This window comes from Argiope bruennichi, chromosome 1, assembly GCF_947563725.1.
Source record: "Argiope bruennichi chromosome 1, qqArgBrue1.1, whole genome shotgun sequence".
Taxonomy (NCBI): domain Eukaryota; kingdom Metazoa; phylum Arthropoda; class Arachnida; order Araneae; family Araneidae; genus Argiope; species Argiope bruennichi.
This window is the reverse complement of record NC_079151.1, coordinates 81,822,988-81,841,274: the sequence shown is the minus strand read 5'-3', so window position 1 is coordinate 81,841,274 and position 18,287 is coordinate 81,822,988. Positions and strand designations below refer to the sequence as shown.

Genomic DNA, 18,287 nt, shown 5'->3' with positions numbered 1-18,287 from the left:
AAATAGAAATAATTACATGTCAAAAACTTATCCATTTATTTTTTATATATGAATATTTTTTTTTCTTTTTCCCCGTCATTGTCACTCTGAAACAATGAACATTTTCCATTTCAGTCTTTAACATAAATACATCCTCTACGACCATCGATTATCATTTTCGCTACTAAATGACAGCCATTTCACTCTTTAACACAGTGCTTAACTAACGGCATTAAAGATTGTACATTAAAAACTACGACAAGTAGTCAATAAGCAAAACAACAGCTAGGTGAGACTAAAAGATTGAAATTTAATATTATGAAAACGATGAAACATTTTACATCAAACTACATTCTTCAGGTAAATATTACCAGTAGAGATAAACAGGAAATATTATTCAGCAAATTCGATGAAGCATGTAAATTAATTTAGCTTTTATACGGGGAATTTATATTTAAATTAATGAAATTTTAAAAATTGGATTATTCTGCTCAATAAATTATATATGTTTTGGAATATTGTTTACTATAATATTTCAACTTTTTCTAATAAATATAATTTTTACTGAAACATATGCCCCAGTAACGCACAACTGTTATACAACATTGCATAATGTTAAATATCCACAATATTGAGTAATATTATTGAATATTGGATGATATAATATCGCACAATAATTTATATAACATTGTGCAATATACTCTGCTACTTGGTATAGTGCAATTATAGCCCTGTTTGCAATTATTAGGGATATATGAATGACTTTTTGTAATTTTATAAATGAATTCAATAAAAAAAGTATTGTGAGCTAAAAGGATCAAATTAATCTATTATAAACCTTATTGTTATTTTTATTTAAAAAATAAATGTTTTAGTTACTTAGCGTAATAGAAAATTAAAAAAATAATAATTGATGAAATATTTTCGTAATTCAAAGAAACCTTTTAAAGAGATAAAAGAAAAAATGTAAAATCATTCATTGAATAATGAAAACACGATTTAATGGAATGTTGCGATAATATTTTTCTTAATTTTTTTCAATACTACATTTCTAAGAAGACGGATATGATAAATATTTACTGAAACAGCTTTAAATAAAATGGAATTATAGCTTAAATCTACATCTGTTATCCATTAATTGCAGTTTGCCGGAATTATTTTTAAGTCCATAACAATAGTTAATCTCTATTGTTTTATTGCAAATGATTAATCTAAAAAACGACAGAATTATCTTTATCTCAAATTGCACTTTAGATATTACAAACTGAAATGTAATTAAATAATAAAATATTTGAAAAATTAATTAAAACTAAGGGATTTTTATTTAATTATTTAAGATGGGAAGGCCATTATTCAAACAAGAAATATACTATCCAAAGTTTACATACAACTGTCTTGATTTTAATCACCAATTTCAAGTTCTCTATGCTCCTACAAAAGTATCAGTTTAAATTGCAAAAAAAAAATTACTAAGAAATATTTTAAATTTTAAGTAGCTCTTTTAAATTTTTACAACTTGGTTCCCCTGAGCTGTTTCTGAATTTTATTACCTCGATAATGGAACATAAAACTGCCGAATTCTTGAAAGTAATTTAAGTGAACATAAAGTTTCTTGAGAATAAATTGTTCCCAAAGTTTTTTCGATTTTTCTATTTAAAGGAAAACTATTTTTAAGGGAGGAGTATACTTTTAGTATAAATTTGTAACTCATGAAAAACATTTTTTATAGTTCTCAGAATCAGAAACATTAATAAAACTGTCATATTATAATTATTAAAAAAGTGAAATATTTAAATTATAGAAAAAAAATTCCCTTATAGCATCGAGTTTTGGAAAATAATCGTAATTACTATTATATACATATGTAGCTTTCAATGATTCAGCAATGCTACATTAATGTGTTTCGTTTAATCAGAATATAAAAAAAAGAAATATTTAGAAATATCTGTTATTTTCACTTTGTAAAATAATAAACTATTCTGAATAACTGTAACACATTTTTTTTGCATTATTTATTTGATTTCGAAATGAATGTAATCGTTCTTGTTCATTTGTCTTATTTCATTACAGCTAATGTTTCAATATTTTTTGCATCAATTCAAAATAAGAAATTATAAAAAGATACCTGGAATTTATTAAAATTTATCTAATTCATTTAATTACATTGATTTTGCTTTTAAAAAATGATTTCTGTTCCATAATTATTTCTAAGTTGTTACTCTCGAACAAATTATATTATTTTGCCATTTTATGATAAAATAGAAGTGATTACAGAACTTAAAACGCATTTCATAAATTTGGAAATTTTTTATATTTGCTTAAAATATTAATGAATGATAATGAAAGATTTACATTATTAAAAAATGAATACAGATTTTAAAAGATTTCTAATATATTGTTTCAAAATAATTTTAAAAATTTTTTTGAATAATATTCTATTGATTATGAGAATTCTGAATAATATCTAAACGTTTAATATGTTTTTATTGAGACTTGTTTATCTTGATATATGAAAAACTAAAAACTGGAATCTGAAAATTCTGAAAAAATTTATTTACATTAAATTTATTCTCATGTCCTTTTTCGCGAAAGTCTGCTTTGTTTTAGCGCACTCTTTCAGAATTGATTGAGCATATAAAAGTTCACCCACCGAACTTTATTTATCTGAGGTAAAAGTTTTTCTGATTGATTTATTTCTTAAGCTGGTAAAGTCATTAAATTACACTGCGTCATTGATAATCCCACACTGACTCTAAGGAAAGTTGTTGCAGACTTTAGTAGCCATGATTTCAAGGAATGTCTCCCAAAGGCTTTAGAACTGTTTTTTAAAGGAAAAGGTCACAAACATAACAAAGTTAAATAAAGATAAATTTGTGCATTCTTGGCTAGTTTTTCACTTAGGATTATTTTTTTTCTCGTTTGTAAAGACTTAAGAATTTCTAGTCAGCTTGAATAAAAAGCAAAAATGAAATGTATTAAAAAGTTTCCGACTCCAGTTTTAATAGTGATTGTTATTAATAGGTTCTTGCTTCATTTAAATTTCTTAATGATACTGTGAGTTAATTTACGAGCAGATTATAATCCTACTAAAGTAAAACAAGGCAATATATTAGAGAATGCTCCATGAATAATTTCAAATGTCTTATCTTTAATTGAGTGAAGTCATCTAACTGTTTATTTTTAAAAATAACAAAAAGATTGTGTTTACAAATGAGACAATATGACGAAAGAATTTTATTGATATCACTATCCGGTGTCCTTAAATTCGTAAAAAATGTGTATCTAAATGCCCCATTTATAATTTCAGATGTTTTTAATTGATTTGAATAATTTTCCTTCTTATTTTCAAAATAAAATAACTTGCATTTACAAATATTACGAAAAAATTTCATGGATGTTTACTATCTACCTTTATTAATATTCAGAAAAATATGCATCTAAGAAGTGCATTTTCTAACAAAAAGTGATAGAAAACAATATATTGAAAGGTATTAAGAAAAATTTGGAGAAATATTCTGTTTTCAAAATTATTTCTTTGAATTTTGAGAAATAATGCCTCCAAATTGCACCACATTTTAAAACTTTGTATTTGGTTATATCATATTTTAAAATAAGATTAATGATCTGAATTCCAGAAAGCGAATAAGGATAAAATAAATAAAATGATACTGTGTAATAAAATGCGCTTTAGAAAAGTTTTACTTTTTCTTTCAAATAAAGTTTCTTGCATCATTGAAAGAGATTGCGATACATTTCTGAATTATCAATAATAACGATTCACTGAACAAAAGAATTAAAATAACTGCTTTTCTTTGTTAGACTGTTTATATAGCAATTTTAATTTCTTTTTAAAGAAATCTTATATAAAATTAATTTAAGGAAAACGTTTTATTCTTAAAAGTCTGAAATATTGAAAAATTAAAACATCCAAAAGCAATTTTTTCCACAAAGCATTTCATTTTTTTCTATTTTTAAAATATAATCCGGTTAGAATTGTTACAATGTATTATAAAAAATAACATAGAAGATAGTATTTACAAAATATTCAAACACCCAGATAATTCAACAGATAAATTTACAGTGAAAAAAAAATACTGTACGGCAAGACTAAAAGATCTTAGGAAATTAATCAGACCCTTACCACCACAATAGTTTTCCATAATCCAAAGAAAATTAAACACTTCATAGAATGTGTTTCAATTTGCATTTGTACTGCTTTCGTGCTTTTCTTATATTACACAATAAAGATAATCTACAATCTATACACTTATTAAAACACAGAAACAATCAGAGCTGTCTTTAAGTCTCTGATTGTAATATTGGTTCTAAACTATTTTAAAGTGAAGCTCATGCACATAAAACAAGCTCTTTCATGGAGTGCAGAAAAATACTGTCCCAACATGAATACTACAGCTTCACACAATAAGATTACAAACTGTTGAGTAAAATAAAAGTTGTGCGAAGTAAAACATTCACAGCACTAAGAAGAATTCTTGTTTTTAAATATTCACACATACATCGAACACCAGAGACATCCAGAATCATTATGGAATGCAACATCTTTAAGATACAAACAGAAAAAAAAATGTTTCAGTGCCATATATACATTTCAAAACTTATCAGTAAGTCAGCTAAGATGTATAACTACAAGCAAAATTCGTTCAAACAGATATCATTAGTGTAAAGGAAATTCCTCGAATAAAGGATTCTCGTGTCAAGACATCAAAAAGGTTTCTATTAGATTCACTATGAAAGAATGTTAAATAAACCTTCGTCCTATACTCCAATCTGCATTTCTTTGCGCAAAAACTTAAACTTGTCAGAAATTCCTCATGATTTTCTGTTAAAATATTAATTGATAAAAGGGTAATACTTAAATTGATATCTTTTCTTTTCAAATTCGTTCTAAAAGAATACCATACGATTTTCCATTTACTTCATACTTCATCTAAATTATTGAAGCAAGTATGAAATTACTATGTGCCTGAGACTTGTTCAGGCTGGATTTCAAATAAAGTTTTAAAACATTATAAAAATGTTTTAAAAATATTAAAATTACCAATTATTGTTACAGGATAGTCTCTTACATATTTTCTTTGGAGACTTTAGTTTGACAAATATAACCGTAATTCATTTATGCAATGAGTTACAATAACTGTTTCCCATCAGCAATGCTGACACACGTGTCTTTCATGTTTGGCGAGGTATCCCCGTCACCGTTGGGATGATAGACTGGCATCATTTCCATGTTATTGGACTTTTGAGAAGAATTCTTGTTGGTTCCATTTATCGTTTTCGAAGTAAATCGAGATGGACTAGATGTCACTCCTGTTGTGAATGTCAATCTTGAACGCGCTGAAAAAGGACAAATAAAATGTGTATTAATTAATGAGAAAACTGAACTTTTGAAAGATTCAACCAGACTTTTCATTCAAAGTTCCGATCTAGGTAAAGTTACATGCTGTGAGAAATGGGTTCTATGTTATTGTTAGCAATCACCATCGTTTATGTTAATAATAGATTGCTTAGTGGAAAATGAATGATGAATTTTATAAAAAAAATCACGGTGAAAATGTTATCTGTATTTGCATTCATTATAATGAATTTAATTCTATGCATCTCAGTTTCCATTAATGATCGTCTGATTTGAAAATCCCTTTGGAATTACTGAAATTAAAAAACATGCATTAAAGCTGGGGAAAAATATTTGAAAATTGATTTTGAATTATTAAAATTAAAATACTTGAAGCAAAGCGGATTTTTAAAAACCAAGGCAAGGGCGCTTCAGGTGTGATAATTCTTATAAACATTTATTATCTCCCAGTGACTCAAAAGCGATTTTCTAATAAAGTTATCATTAAAACTAGCAGAAATGCATATAATTAAATTCAAGTTCATGATGATAGTATTAACAATATCTTGATGAATCTGTAATGGAAATTATTCAGATAATGATGCGAGTTAATTTTATTGAAATGATTGATTATAAATGCTTGTAAATATTTGTTATTTTCTCCAGTACATTGCTATGCATATTACAATAGCAAGTTTTTCAATTGAGTAGCGAATATTGTAACTAGAATAGTAAAAAGTAATAGTAGTGAAAAGTTGATGGATTAAAATGAAGTTTTATTATGATATATTTACGTGATTAAAAAATGATGCAAGCAGGCTTTATATTATCGATCCACCACCAAGCTTATGCTGAAAAATCAAATACAAATGGGCGAAAAGCGCGTTTGCTGTTTAGTAAGCTATCAGAAAAGTAATTCCACAAAGCACCTAGAAGCAAAGCTTCACCATTACCTGGCTACTCGGGAAAATTTGCATCAGCAAACAAAGTTGGCATCTACGAAGCATGGGAATGTATGAAATAAGTAAACTACCATATTTAATTAGGAAGTGTTAGTAGACTCTAGACCGCAGTGGCCTTCACAAGTTCTGCTTGATATGTAGGAACCTGGGTTTTGGGACGGAATAAAAACCTACTCGTCTTTAAGCTGATCGAAGCAATTGACGAATACACGCCTCTCAATGTTAAAAAGAGTGTGGATGTCTTTTTTGAGTTATTTTCTACTCCAGGATCATCGTTTGCACCTAGAATGAGAAGAAAAGTACATCGTGAGAAGAAAAATTGGGGAACTCCTTAGTCAGTGGTAATCCCTAAACGTTTCTCTGTTATCTTAAAAACATTGGCAGAAAGATTCTGTGGAAAAAAATGCATCAAATCGTTGTTAGAATAATGCTGTATTGATTGCCGAAGAGTTAATCAAAACAGTACCTTTAAAGATCCGATTCTCCATTCTGTCTCAATGTAATTTTGATGAATGTTTTTAATGTGAATGTGTAAATAATTTTATGAATAAAAATGATATACATCCTTTGTAATTGTAACTGAAGAAATCAATAGAAAATAATTCACATTCAAAATTTTTAACTAAAAAAAAGTTAAATATTTTAATAACTTCATTTCAGAATGAGATATTTCAAACCATCACTATATTTGTGAAGATTAAATTATTTCATGGTGTATTAATGATGATTTTACATTGCAATTTAAATAATTAAGTATTATACATTTTTTTGTAGAGACAACGTTGCATGCACCTATAAAATTGTATGATTCAGTACTTATCTTGATTTTTTGCTAACCTATTTAGCAAAATTTAGATAATCAATGCTTCGTAAATAATCCTGACTCGAATAAAAATTGAGCAAAATTTTGAAATATAATAGACATTTACATGTCTGTTTTAGGGTACGAATTCACAATCTGTTATCATTTATGAATTGTAATTTGTTGCTTTACCAAAACTATATGCATACATTGACGACAATTATATATCTTCTGCGACTAATCATGATGTATAAATTTCAGTTGAAAAAGTATTTTATATAATTGCAAAAATCTAATTTGACTTCTATACCAACCAAAATTTGGAAAGTAATCATTTCAGTTATTTTAAATTGTAACACAGTGCTAAAGGTTTATATTACATTTTTAAAAATAAAAGCTTGTAGTAAATAAGTAAATATTACTTTATTTATTAATATCTAGAAAATAGAAAAATAGAATTTCTATAGGATTTTCGGATATATGTAGGTAATAATTAAATAATGCTTATAAATCAAAACCTTACACACTACGAAAGAGGCTAATTAGGAAAAATTAGGCTACTAAGAAATAATTTATTGCTGGAAACTATTGAAATATTTACTAATATCAGAAGTATTTTGAAGTGTTAAAGTACTTAGCATATTAGTATATTCGTGTTCATAATAACAGATTACTGTTCTTATATTATCAGTGATTTCAAAAGACATGTCAGAGATAATAATTGTAGTATTGTTATTTAGTAAGAAGAAAGTACTATATTACTCTAGGATATAATACGAAATCTCCACGATATTATTCGATATTCTGAAAGCCGAATAATATCATGAAGGCATCGTAATATTGTTGGGAATTTTGGTGCAAGTAGTAAAATTGCTGAAAATATGCAGTAAAATTGCTGAAAATATGCAGTAAAATTGCTGAATATTTGTTAAAATATAAATTGATGTTAAAAATTTGAATGTCTTTTCATGTAACAATTTGGATCTATAGATATCCAAGATATTTGATAGTTCTTGTCAATAATTATATTACCTTCAATATATCAGTCATCTTCACGACTCAGTGCACATTTTGTCTTATATATTTGTTCAGTCCTTTACTCACTATCCGTAACAAATCCAATATTTGATTCTTGCAGCTTACTTTCAAAAACTGCGCTTCTTTTTCTTCTAAAGCAGTACAATTAAAAGAAAAAAACGCATAAGAACAAGCACCTAAAGCAGTAAGTTAAATAAAGCATGACTAAAGTAAACACAAATTTTATGAAAGCAGAGTCTTTAAGAGCAGTTACTAAAAATAATAAATGCAACGAAAGAAAAACTGAAAGATCAAACAAAATTAACACAAACAATAACACACTGAAGCCATTGTAGCACAAAGAGAACACAAGAGTCGCAAATAAAGGCGGCTAACTACATTTAATTCTTGATAAAAAGCAACTTTTGTTTGATTAGTTTTACACAAAGACTTCGGAATTAAATAGCAAATATTCTGAGAAGTAAACCATCAACTGGGTGATTGGATCCTGCATCTAAAAAGAAACTACGCTTTCTTCCAAAAATTTTCATACACGTTTTACTTTTTATTATTATACACGTATACGTTTTATTTTAGGTTTGTAAATGTAAAGTTTGTAATCGATTTTTCGCACTTCCTAATGCGCCAGAGGTGAAAAATTTACCACTTAATTATTCTTGATGACAATGGACTACTTCAACATTTTCAGAACGGATATTAATAGGATTAATATTTTGACAGGCATTACATAACACAATGTCTTCGAAACATTTCATCGTATTTTGAATCAACACGAGTAGTCTTGAATTAAAAATATATATATCAAATTGTAATGCTTTTAATAAAGAAATATAATATAAATATAAAAAAGTAGAATAAAAACAAGAAATAAATAAAATCAATTTCTTATTTTCAATACAAAAATCAAAGCATGTTTTTAGAAATTGTCTTTATTCTGACTAACAAATTGAATCATCTTCCTTATTACGATAAAGGCCAGAAAAATCTATTATATTTACTGAGTACGGATTTTAGTGTCTCAGTATTACGAGAAAGTAAAATCTTATTGAATGTTTGCTTATTATAATGAAAGAAAAATGTTTTTTACTGTCGAGAATTAGTGTATCAATTCATAATCACTGTATGCTTTTTCCCTGAATTAAAAATAACTGATATGAATTAATTAGGCCTAAATTAATTAATTAAACAAAATTAATTGGTTTTTTTAATTCTTGAAATGTATATAAAGTTTATAAAATTGTTGATGAATTTTAATTTCCTTGAAAATATGACGTATATTCGAGCAATTTAATTTTCTGTTCTAAATTTTTTCCATTATTAATATCAGGGCTTACAGGCTTCTTAATAAAAACTTTTATTCATATCTAAAAATACTTATTTGTTGATTCAGTAAAATAATACTTTACACCTTATTAAACATTTTTAATTGGATTCATTCATATTATGAAGGATATTTAAAGTGTGAGAATTTCTTTAGTAAAATCATATATCAAATAATTTTTCGTATGTAAGATAAAAATATTGTACGTATAGTAGTTTTAAACATTTTTTAACCATTGGACTAAAAAGAACAGAAAAAATGTTTTGGGTTTGGAAAAGCTCGCAAAGGGGAAAAAATAGAGAATAATAAGGAGGTCCGAAAAACATAAAGAAGAAAACCGTCTCCCCGATTTGCAAAATTCCTACAGCTAAGATTTGGATGTCGGTTGGAACTTCATACAAAATGCACATTCAGCAATACTTTCTACGAATTTCTAGAAATGTTAACAAAAGATGCCATCTGACATTTTAGGCTATTTCAAAGTACAAGTGTAGGAGGAAATGAATTTTGCTATACATTTTGAACCAACAAGGAGGATCTGGCTTTTAGAAATATTATTAAAGAATATGCATATGTGTGTGTTTTATAAATTCTAAATTCAACATGTAGAAGTAATCTGATGTTATATTATAACTCCTGAAAATGAAATACAAAGTTTCTTTATCAAATTAAATATTTTTATATATTTATATCCTGCAGTTCGACTATTTTATTCTATTTCTCAAAAATACTATTTTAACTATGTATACTTTATCTTGATTATAGGTAAATGAAAAATTTCGTGTAGAGAAAGCACAATAACTTTCAAATTATTTCATCAGTTACTTTGTTAACAGGTTGATTGTTTAGAATGGTAATAATCTATGAATTTAGATTATAAGACTTTGAAAACCATTTTCCTTGATATCATTATAAAATATATAACAAATCTGAACATCAATGAATTTTGAATTGCTGTGATGGGTTGATTGTGTAAGAACATTCTATATTTTCTTTTAATAATACGTGGATATTACATCTGAAAAGATAAACTTTTTCCATTAATTTTTTGCATTATGGGGACTACAAATCCTTCTTTGCGACTACAAATCCTAAAACATTAAAGTTTGAGTGAAAATGAAGTTGCATTACAGATTGATGAAAAAAAGTTTACATTTGAATTATCTCAGTTAAATAAATCAAATTTAAAGAAAATATAGATTTTGCACTATACATTGTTTGATTTCACTTTACAAAAGAAAAATTAATTTACCCTTCAGGTTTATCAAAATTATCAGTGGATTCATATGTTTAAGATTTGTCAAAACTTTCATAGATTTCTGTTTTTTTTTTTTTTTTTTAATTTTGGGGAGCAAACATTTGAATTACCAAATTCGCTACCAAGATTTATACCGGTGATTCGAACCATTATCTAATAGGAGACTTACTTCCGTGCTATCTCTTAATTACAGTAGAGAATAGAATATCTAATTAGATAGAAGGTGTGAATTACAGGCGATTTACCCTTGAACAACGAGTTAAAACAAGCATAAATAAACAGTCGTGCTCTACTCGTCTCAAATTTTATACTTTTTTGAATAAAAATTTTTGCTTTCATACGAATATGGGGGACAGTAAATCAACGTGTTAACATAATATCAAATCAATTTAAATTAAACTTTGTAGATTTTTTATTTAACGAATTTCTTCCTTAAGGTGTGCTTTTGTATATTGAATTTGCAAAAGGCCTCTGATTTCAAAATCATTGAATCTAATCAAAACAGTACCGAATAAATTAGTAAAAAAGAAATAAAGACCCACGATTTCGAGCAAATCTGTCTCTCCTGTATCCACATCGCAGCATAATACAGAATCCTTCTCGGAAAGTCTTGTTGAAGCCTCCATAAATGATAGGATTTATGAAGCTATTGGCAAATGCAAGGTAGTTGCTGATCCATTGGTACTGCTCTATCCATTTGTCGCTCTGCAAAATAAAAAAAAAGCCACATTAAAATTTCGCTAATAAACCAGCTGCAGTAATTCTTTCTTCTGTCCAAATTCTTTTATTTTCGCATCTGCATCCCCTGGACGTATAGGAATTAAATTTTGCAGGCCCTCGAAAGTCAAGACAGTCGTCAAGGGTAAGAACCCCCTCCCTCCCCTTGCATGATTTCTGCGTGTAGTGACGTAGTATAGTGCGTTTTGTGCGTCATAACATTTGAAAAATGTGAGACATTTGAAAAAATGTGAGAATTATATGTTCCTGTCAATAGAACGAATATCTGTTTTAAATAACATAATGAAAAAATGTGAGAATGCATTACTCATATTTTTTTTGCAGCAAATAGAACCAAAATTTGGCACTATTTACAATTGTGGCCAAAGATCAAATACCAAATTACTTTTATTTATAAATATATCTGTTTTCGTCTTTTAAGAGTAATTAAATGCGATTATAAATATAAAAAAAATTAATACATATTTACATTTCTAATGATAAATCTCTATATCAATATTCATTTATATAGTAGCTCTGTGTGTTTTTGAGTTATCGTGACTCCATACATGTGGACAGAGAGTGATATATTCAATTAAGTAGCCGTAATTCAAAAAATGCATTTCTTGGGTTTAAGGAAATCTGAAACGTAAAGATTCATTAGAATCTCGGGATCAAACGATTGATGACTGCAATGATTTGCTCTTTGCGCATTTCATCCATGAGGAATAAACAGACATTTTTTACGAGTCTGAAATTCAAATACGAAAACTAATGCTTTATAAATGAAAGCAGGGTAACACGTAAATTGCTAATCAAAATTCCAATGAAGCGAAACGTCAATTGTATTCTTCAAACAATGGCAAAATATGGTTTGTATATGTTTTCAAAATTTTTGGACATGTAAAAATCGTTTTGAAATATGATAATGCTTATTGGAAGGCGTACCATCTTAAAATTGCCATACACAATAGAATAATACAAAAATCGAATAAGATATTCTATAGGACAGGTCACTAAACCTGAAACTATCAAGTCTGGTAAGAAGTTATTTTAAAGATTTTCTGTAGTTTATGTTATCTAAATGAATACTCCATTACCTTCTTACTATAATAAAATATCAGTAGAATTATATATAAACTAATATTCTTTGTTTTAAGATTAACAATTAACTCATCAACTAAAATAAATGCAAATTGGTGTTTCACTATGTTACTATTTTCGGTTTCTTTATTGATCTCTTAATAACATTTATAAATCTACAACATTTATAAATGAAAAATTTTGAATAATTTTTTTAGAAAGCAAGTTTTCAACCAGACTAGTATATTTTGGTGTATTATGTTTTTTAAAGTTATTGCAATTACTTCTCTCTCTCTCTCTCGATATTCTAAATGCCAAAAAACATTGTGAAAATATTGTAATGTTTCAGATTTTGTGCTTTATATGTTCCTGTCAATAGAACGAATATCTGTTTTAAAATTTATAAGTTCTTTTGAATTTTTTCTTTTATAGTTAAAATTTACACCAGATTTAATAAATTGCACGTTTAGATATTTCCCATAGCTAGATTAAATGATAGCACAATTTTAATAATGTTCATTTTTTTAGGATCATAAAGATATTTCTATTTTAATTGAAAGTTCTTAGCATTGCTAGCATTTTTTACATTTTCTTTGACGATATAAATGGCTTTAGTAACCTCCGGAAAATTTCTGCCTCTTTGACTTGGCTAGCCAACAATGCGAAATTGTGGGAACGGACTACTTTAACTAGAGTATCGGTTTTCTATTTGAATTATTCTATATGAATGCTGCTCTCGCACGATAAAATCATCTTGATACATATTTGTTCTGATTTTTTGTTTTCACAATTTTTATGACTTGCCTTCAATACGTTAATTTAATTATATCTCTGCATATATTCCTATCAATTAATTGTCTTACAACTACATTTCCTTAATTAGATAGAGAGTAATATAAAAGTGATTGTTTCCTTTTCGAACGAAAATATGTGTTCTGTCTGTATTGAAGTAACTCCTATAGTTTGTTCCCTCCTTTCATTGCTATCTGATTCTTTAAATGTAAAATGATATAAATTTTCAGCGCAGATAATAAGATAGTAGTTTAGATTTTCTTGAAAAAGTTACAAAAAAGCAAATAAACAAGATGAACGGCTTCTCTTTTTGGATGAAATCACATGTTTATGAAATGGTAAGTGAAGTTTTATAAAGGGATTATTCCTTTTTGCATAATATGTAAAAAAAATATTTCTTTTGCATTTTTTTTAAACAAACCTATCATAAACTTACTCAGATAAAATGACTGAAGAATATTATTTTATTAACGAAATGGTAAATATATTATTATAAAATATTTCTAAACTCAGAATTTTTTTATAGTAAACAAATAAAAGCATCATTTTCTCCTATCTAAATCGTTAAAAAAAATGTAAGAAAAATATTCCAAAATTCTTAAATGTACTCGACACTTATTCAAAACGTATTGCCTAATGCATCATATGATAATTCTCTACATTCTGAAACTTCAGTACTTTGCATATGTTTGTAATAAATTCTTGTTTAGGAAACTTTACTTGTGCGGCATGATAAAAACATTTTTGTCAATGATTCTGTCATAAATTCTAAGAATATAGTACCATTTTCTAGATTTTAGAGGTGAAATGTTTCCCTTCCTATGAATAATGCAATATTCTCATGAATAACATAAGGAATATGAATGCTTCTAGATTCGTGGGGCATTTCCGGTTATTTCCAGCAAGAATTGCAGTTACGTTTTTTACAAGCAATTTATTTACCTTGCAATATATTTACTCTGAGTTCCGAAAATGTACATTAAACATCTTCTTCAAATAAGTAGAAATAAAATAATTCTTCTCGGCAAACTGGAAGGGAAAGGCTTATTCCCTTCCAGCTTGCCGGGAGGAATTAATTTAATGATTAACTTATTTCCTTCAATTTTTTACACACAAACTAATGGGAATGGTCTTCCGGAAACATTCTCGCATACCATCCGATTAATTTTCTCCCCGCATAAAATTGTAGACCTTGAATAATGCCACGAATAATTTGTATGGCATTGGTTAACGCCATGCGAAATACTTACAAATTACAGATTACAGAAAATATTTACAGTTATAGTTACAAAATACAGATATTTGTTATGCATCTAGCATTTTTACTGAAACTATTTTGAGAATACGTGTTTTGGCGCTTTTTTTCAGGCCGATTCACAACAAAACTTGACATGAAACTACAACTGTAACGACACACTTTCATTTATTTAAATCATTGCGTTTATGTATTATCGCGTTTACATGCATGAGAATGTACGAACCGAAAGATGGTGAAACGTTTTTATATATATATATATATATATGTAATGATATTTTAAAAGTGAATTTAATCCAAATTAATTCTCTAAATTTTATTTCATTCTAAAATATTCTCTTATTTCTTGATCTCATTCCACTTTTTAATTCAACTGAAGCTGTGTAAAAATTACTGCGCCATCAGTTGCCCTTGTCAAGATCAACTCGAGTATTGAATTGACACGTGGCCGGAAATCCCATGTTATAAAAGACTAGCGATCATTTGTTTCGTTCCTCCCTTACTTCTGCTTTTGTTACGCGCTGTTGTGGACGTGTTCTGTCCACGCCTGCTTGTAAATAAATTGCCTTCCAATGATGGATTAAAATGAAATTAAAAATATAAAATGTCTCTTCTATGTCTTCGAAACTGCCTTCTGCTTCAAGAATTATGCTTATATATATTGGAACAAAGACTAGATCGGTGAAGATCTACAGGAATGTTCCCAAAGTCTTGTCTTCCTATAAGGAATCGACCTAAAAGATTTGTTAATAACTGAGAGAAAGAATACAGATATCGCTGTTCATGAGCAGTCTTTGTTTTATGAAACTATTCAGCTTAAAAAAAAACTTAGAAAGTCTGCTTTTCTAGATGCAAAAATATGATTTATTTACAACTTTGTTAATTTTACTTTCAATTTATTAATACCGATTATATAATCCCCACTTACAGCTATTGGAATTATTAATAACAATTATTACAAACAGATTTTGATGATCAGTCAGGAAATTAATTTTATCCAACTTAATTTTTATGCATAATTTACTTGGTTATTTATGTTTTCAAAGTGGGAAATAAATCGGACCAGTTATTGAGGCTGGAGTATTCTGTCATTTTATGATATCTCTAAAAAATACGAAACCGTGAGAAAGAAATTGAGAAATTGTGAGAATAAAATTGAACAGTGAATAATGCTGGTCAACTCTCATGGTTTTTCCTAATGATTTGTAATGTATTTGAATTGCTTCATTCAACGGCTTATTAATTTTAACATACAGTTGTAGAATTCTACAGAAAGTGTTTAAAATTTGAATAAACTTTACGATGAAACGATCTCACTAAAGGATTCGAAAATTCTTAAAGCAAACTTCATGTATTTAAAAAAAAAAATATTTAAATGTATATTATTGTAATATTTTTGTTTTAAGCCTCAATAAAACGCCACAGGCTTTCGTAATTGACCTATAAAAAGAAGTAGCGGGCAAGATACAATCAAATTTTAGCTTTTTGTTTCATATTCATTGTTCGAATTTTTACCTAATCACCTTTTCTTAACAACGAATGAAAATCATCGTTCATTCATTGGCTTATTATTTTTGACATGTAAGTGTAAGATTTTATAGAAGGTGTTTAAAATTTGAATAAACTTTGGAATGAAATGATCTCACGAAAAAATGTGTAAGTTCCTAAAGCAAACTTCACATATTTTTAAATAAATTACTTAAATATATGTATATATATTGTCGTATTTATAATAGTTTCTGTTTTATGCCTCAGCAAAATGCCACAGGCTTTCGTAATTGACCTATAAAAAGAAGTAGCGTACACGATACAATCAAATTTTAGCTTGTTGTACCATATTCAATGTTCGAATTTTTAGCTAATCACCTTTCCTTGGCAACCAATGAGAACAATTCATTTTGAGAATTAAATAAGATATTGGAGTAACATAATTTGCGAAATGTTGAAATTCAAAATGCATTTAGGAAAATGCAGCACATCTATGAGAATGTTATCGCTTTACGGAAACGATTCACTTGGAAAACTTTAAGGAGCTATAAATCTCAGAAATTAGTATGGTCCTTACGAAAATACTTAAAATAGAGTTTCTAGTTATCTACTTCCTAGCTGCTTAGATTACAAGTAGAACGTCCAGGATGAAATGAGACTTAAAAATTCTTATCGATTTCTAAAGCACTCTAGAAACCAAGTAACCCGATAACGAACCCCTTAGGATTCGTGCTGAATACTCCGAAAGCAAGTTTAGAGAGCATTTTAAAATATTTTAAGAGGGGGGTCCATTCACCAATGTATTAATAATTCGGGTGGTTCTTAAAATGCTTTTATTTTTTCTTGTTTATGAGGAAGATTTTGTAGTTTAGGAACATAGAAACAAATAGAATTAATAGATGCAATTTTTATGTTCAGGTTCGCTTATTTATCTTTCTCACTTTGTTGTTTTCGCTATTATCTAATTAGATGATACCTTCATTTTCGGAATTTGTTGGTGCATTGATTCAAATAAGCGACAACGCATTACTTGAGAATGGCTGAATTTAATTTCACATCGATTTATGATATTTTTAAACTACCGTAATCAGGATAGCAGTATGACACTAATGCTGAAAAATAAATAGAGGACATATAATTAGAGGACATAAAATAAATAGAGGGAAAAGTCTGAAATGAAAAATAAATTAAGGAAAGGTGTTGAAGTTCATATTTTGTTTTGTAAAAAATACTGACAAGTGTATTTCATTGATTAAATCTATCTAATGGTCATTCAGGAGATAATAATAACTAGGAGATCATTTAAGACATCACAATAATCAGGATATTATATAAAAATATTAAATTCGATGTAGTGAAAGATATAATTTTGTGAAAATTCTATTCATGTTGAAGGATTTTGGTTTGGTTTGGTTATATTAACGTCCCGTTTGAAGCAACACTAGGGCTATTTTGGGACGGACCTCACAATTTCTAACCGCGGTCAGATGACGAGGACGACACCTGAGCTGGCACCCCCCCCCTCTCCACACCACACCACACCACGCCACGCCACGCCAGCGGTAGGACGTTTGGTCATGACGGATTTAACGTGCAACAGACCCCCTTACACGACGGTTCTTCGGTGGAATCGGGTCACGAACCTGAAACCCTCCACTTCCGAAGCTGAGACCTTACCACCAGGCCACCGCGGCCCTCATGTTGAAGGAAGTAGAACAAATCAGAAGATAAGAGCTTTGTAGCATGGACGATAATGAATTTGAGTTTTATTCTGTTACTTTTGTATGCCAGGTATACCTGTTTGTAAGTTCATGATTATTACCTTTCTTATATTATAATAATTTTTTCAGGAAAAGAATGATTAATTTATTGTATGATTAAAATTTTGTGGTAAAATGTTTCTCTAGTCATCACCCAACAAAAAAATTCGATTAGATAAGTTTAATTATATTACAGCTTTGTTTTGAAATAATAGAGATACTGCTTTGGGGAAAGCCTCATGAATTTTAATCGAAGTCAGATGATGAGAAAAGCATTTTAGTTGGCTTCTACTTCCGTTATATTTCCGTATCAAATTTACAGTAAGAAGTTTAGCCTGTTTACAAGCCAAATATTTTAAGACCATTAGGTCTCGCAACTGAAACTTTTTTATATTCCAATCAATATTTTAAATAGTAGACTAACACGGCAGAATGTGAGATCAAAAAAGATCTTTCTTAGCAAAATAAATGCAATTAAT

The 18,287-nt window shown here is 28.1% G+C and overlaps 1 protein-coding gene across 4 annotated transcripts in view; it reads right to left on the bottom strand.

Moving 5' to 3' along the window:
- Positions 1-2,233: 2,233 nt before the first annotated feature.
- The window catches only part of LOC129976668 (QRFP-like peptide receptor), a 247,660-nt gene continuing 231,606 nt past the window's right edge, over positions 2,234-18,287 (bottom strand). Inside the window, exons 6-8 of one of the 4 annotated variants that reach the window (XM_056090372.1) lie at positions 11,256-11,418; positions 6,366-6,576; positions 5,212-5,334 (exon numbers count right to left, since the gene is read on the bottom strand). In XM_056090372.1, the coding sequence (XP_055946347.1) occupies positions 6,395-6,576; positions 11,256-11,418 (345 nt within the window). In that variant the 3' untranslated portion in view covers positions 5,212-5,334; positions 6,366-6,394. Of the gene's footprint in view, positions 5,335-6,365; positions 6,577-8,128; positions 8,266-11,255; positions 11,419-18,287 lie in introns of those variants that run through there. The other 3 variants (XM_056090390.1, XM_056090382.1, XM_056090366.1) reach the window with 3 other exon arrangements.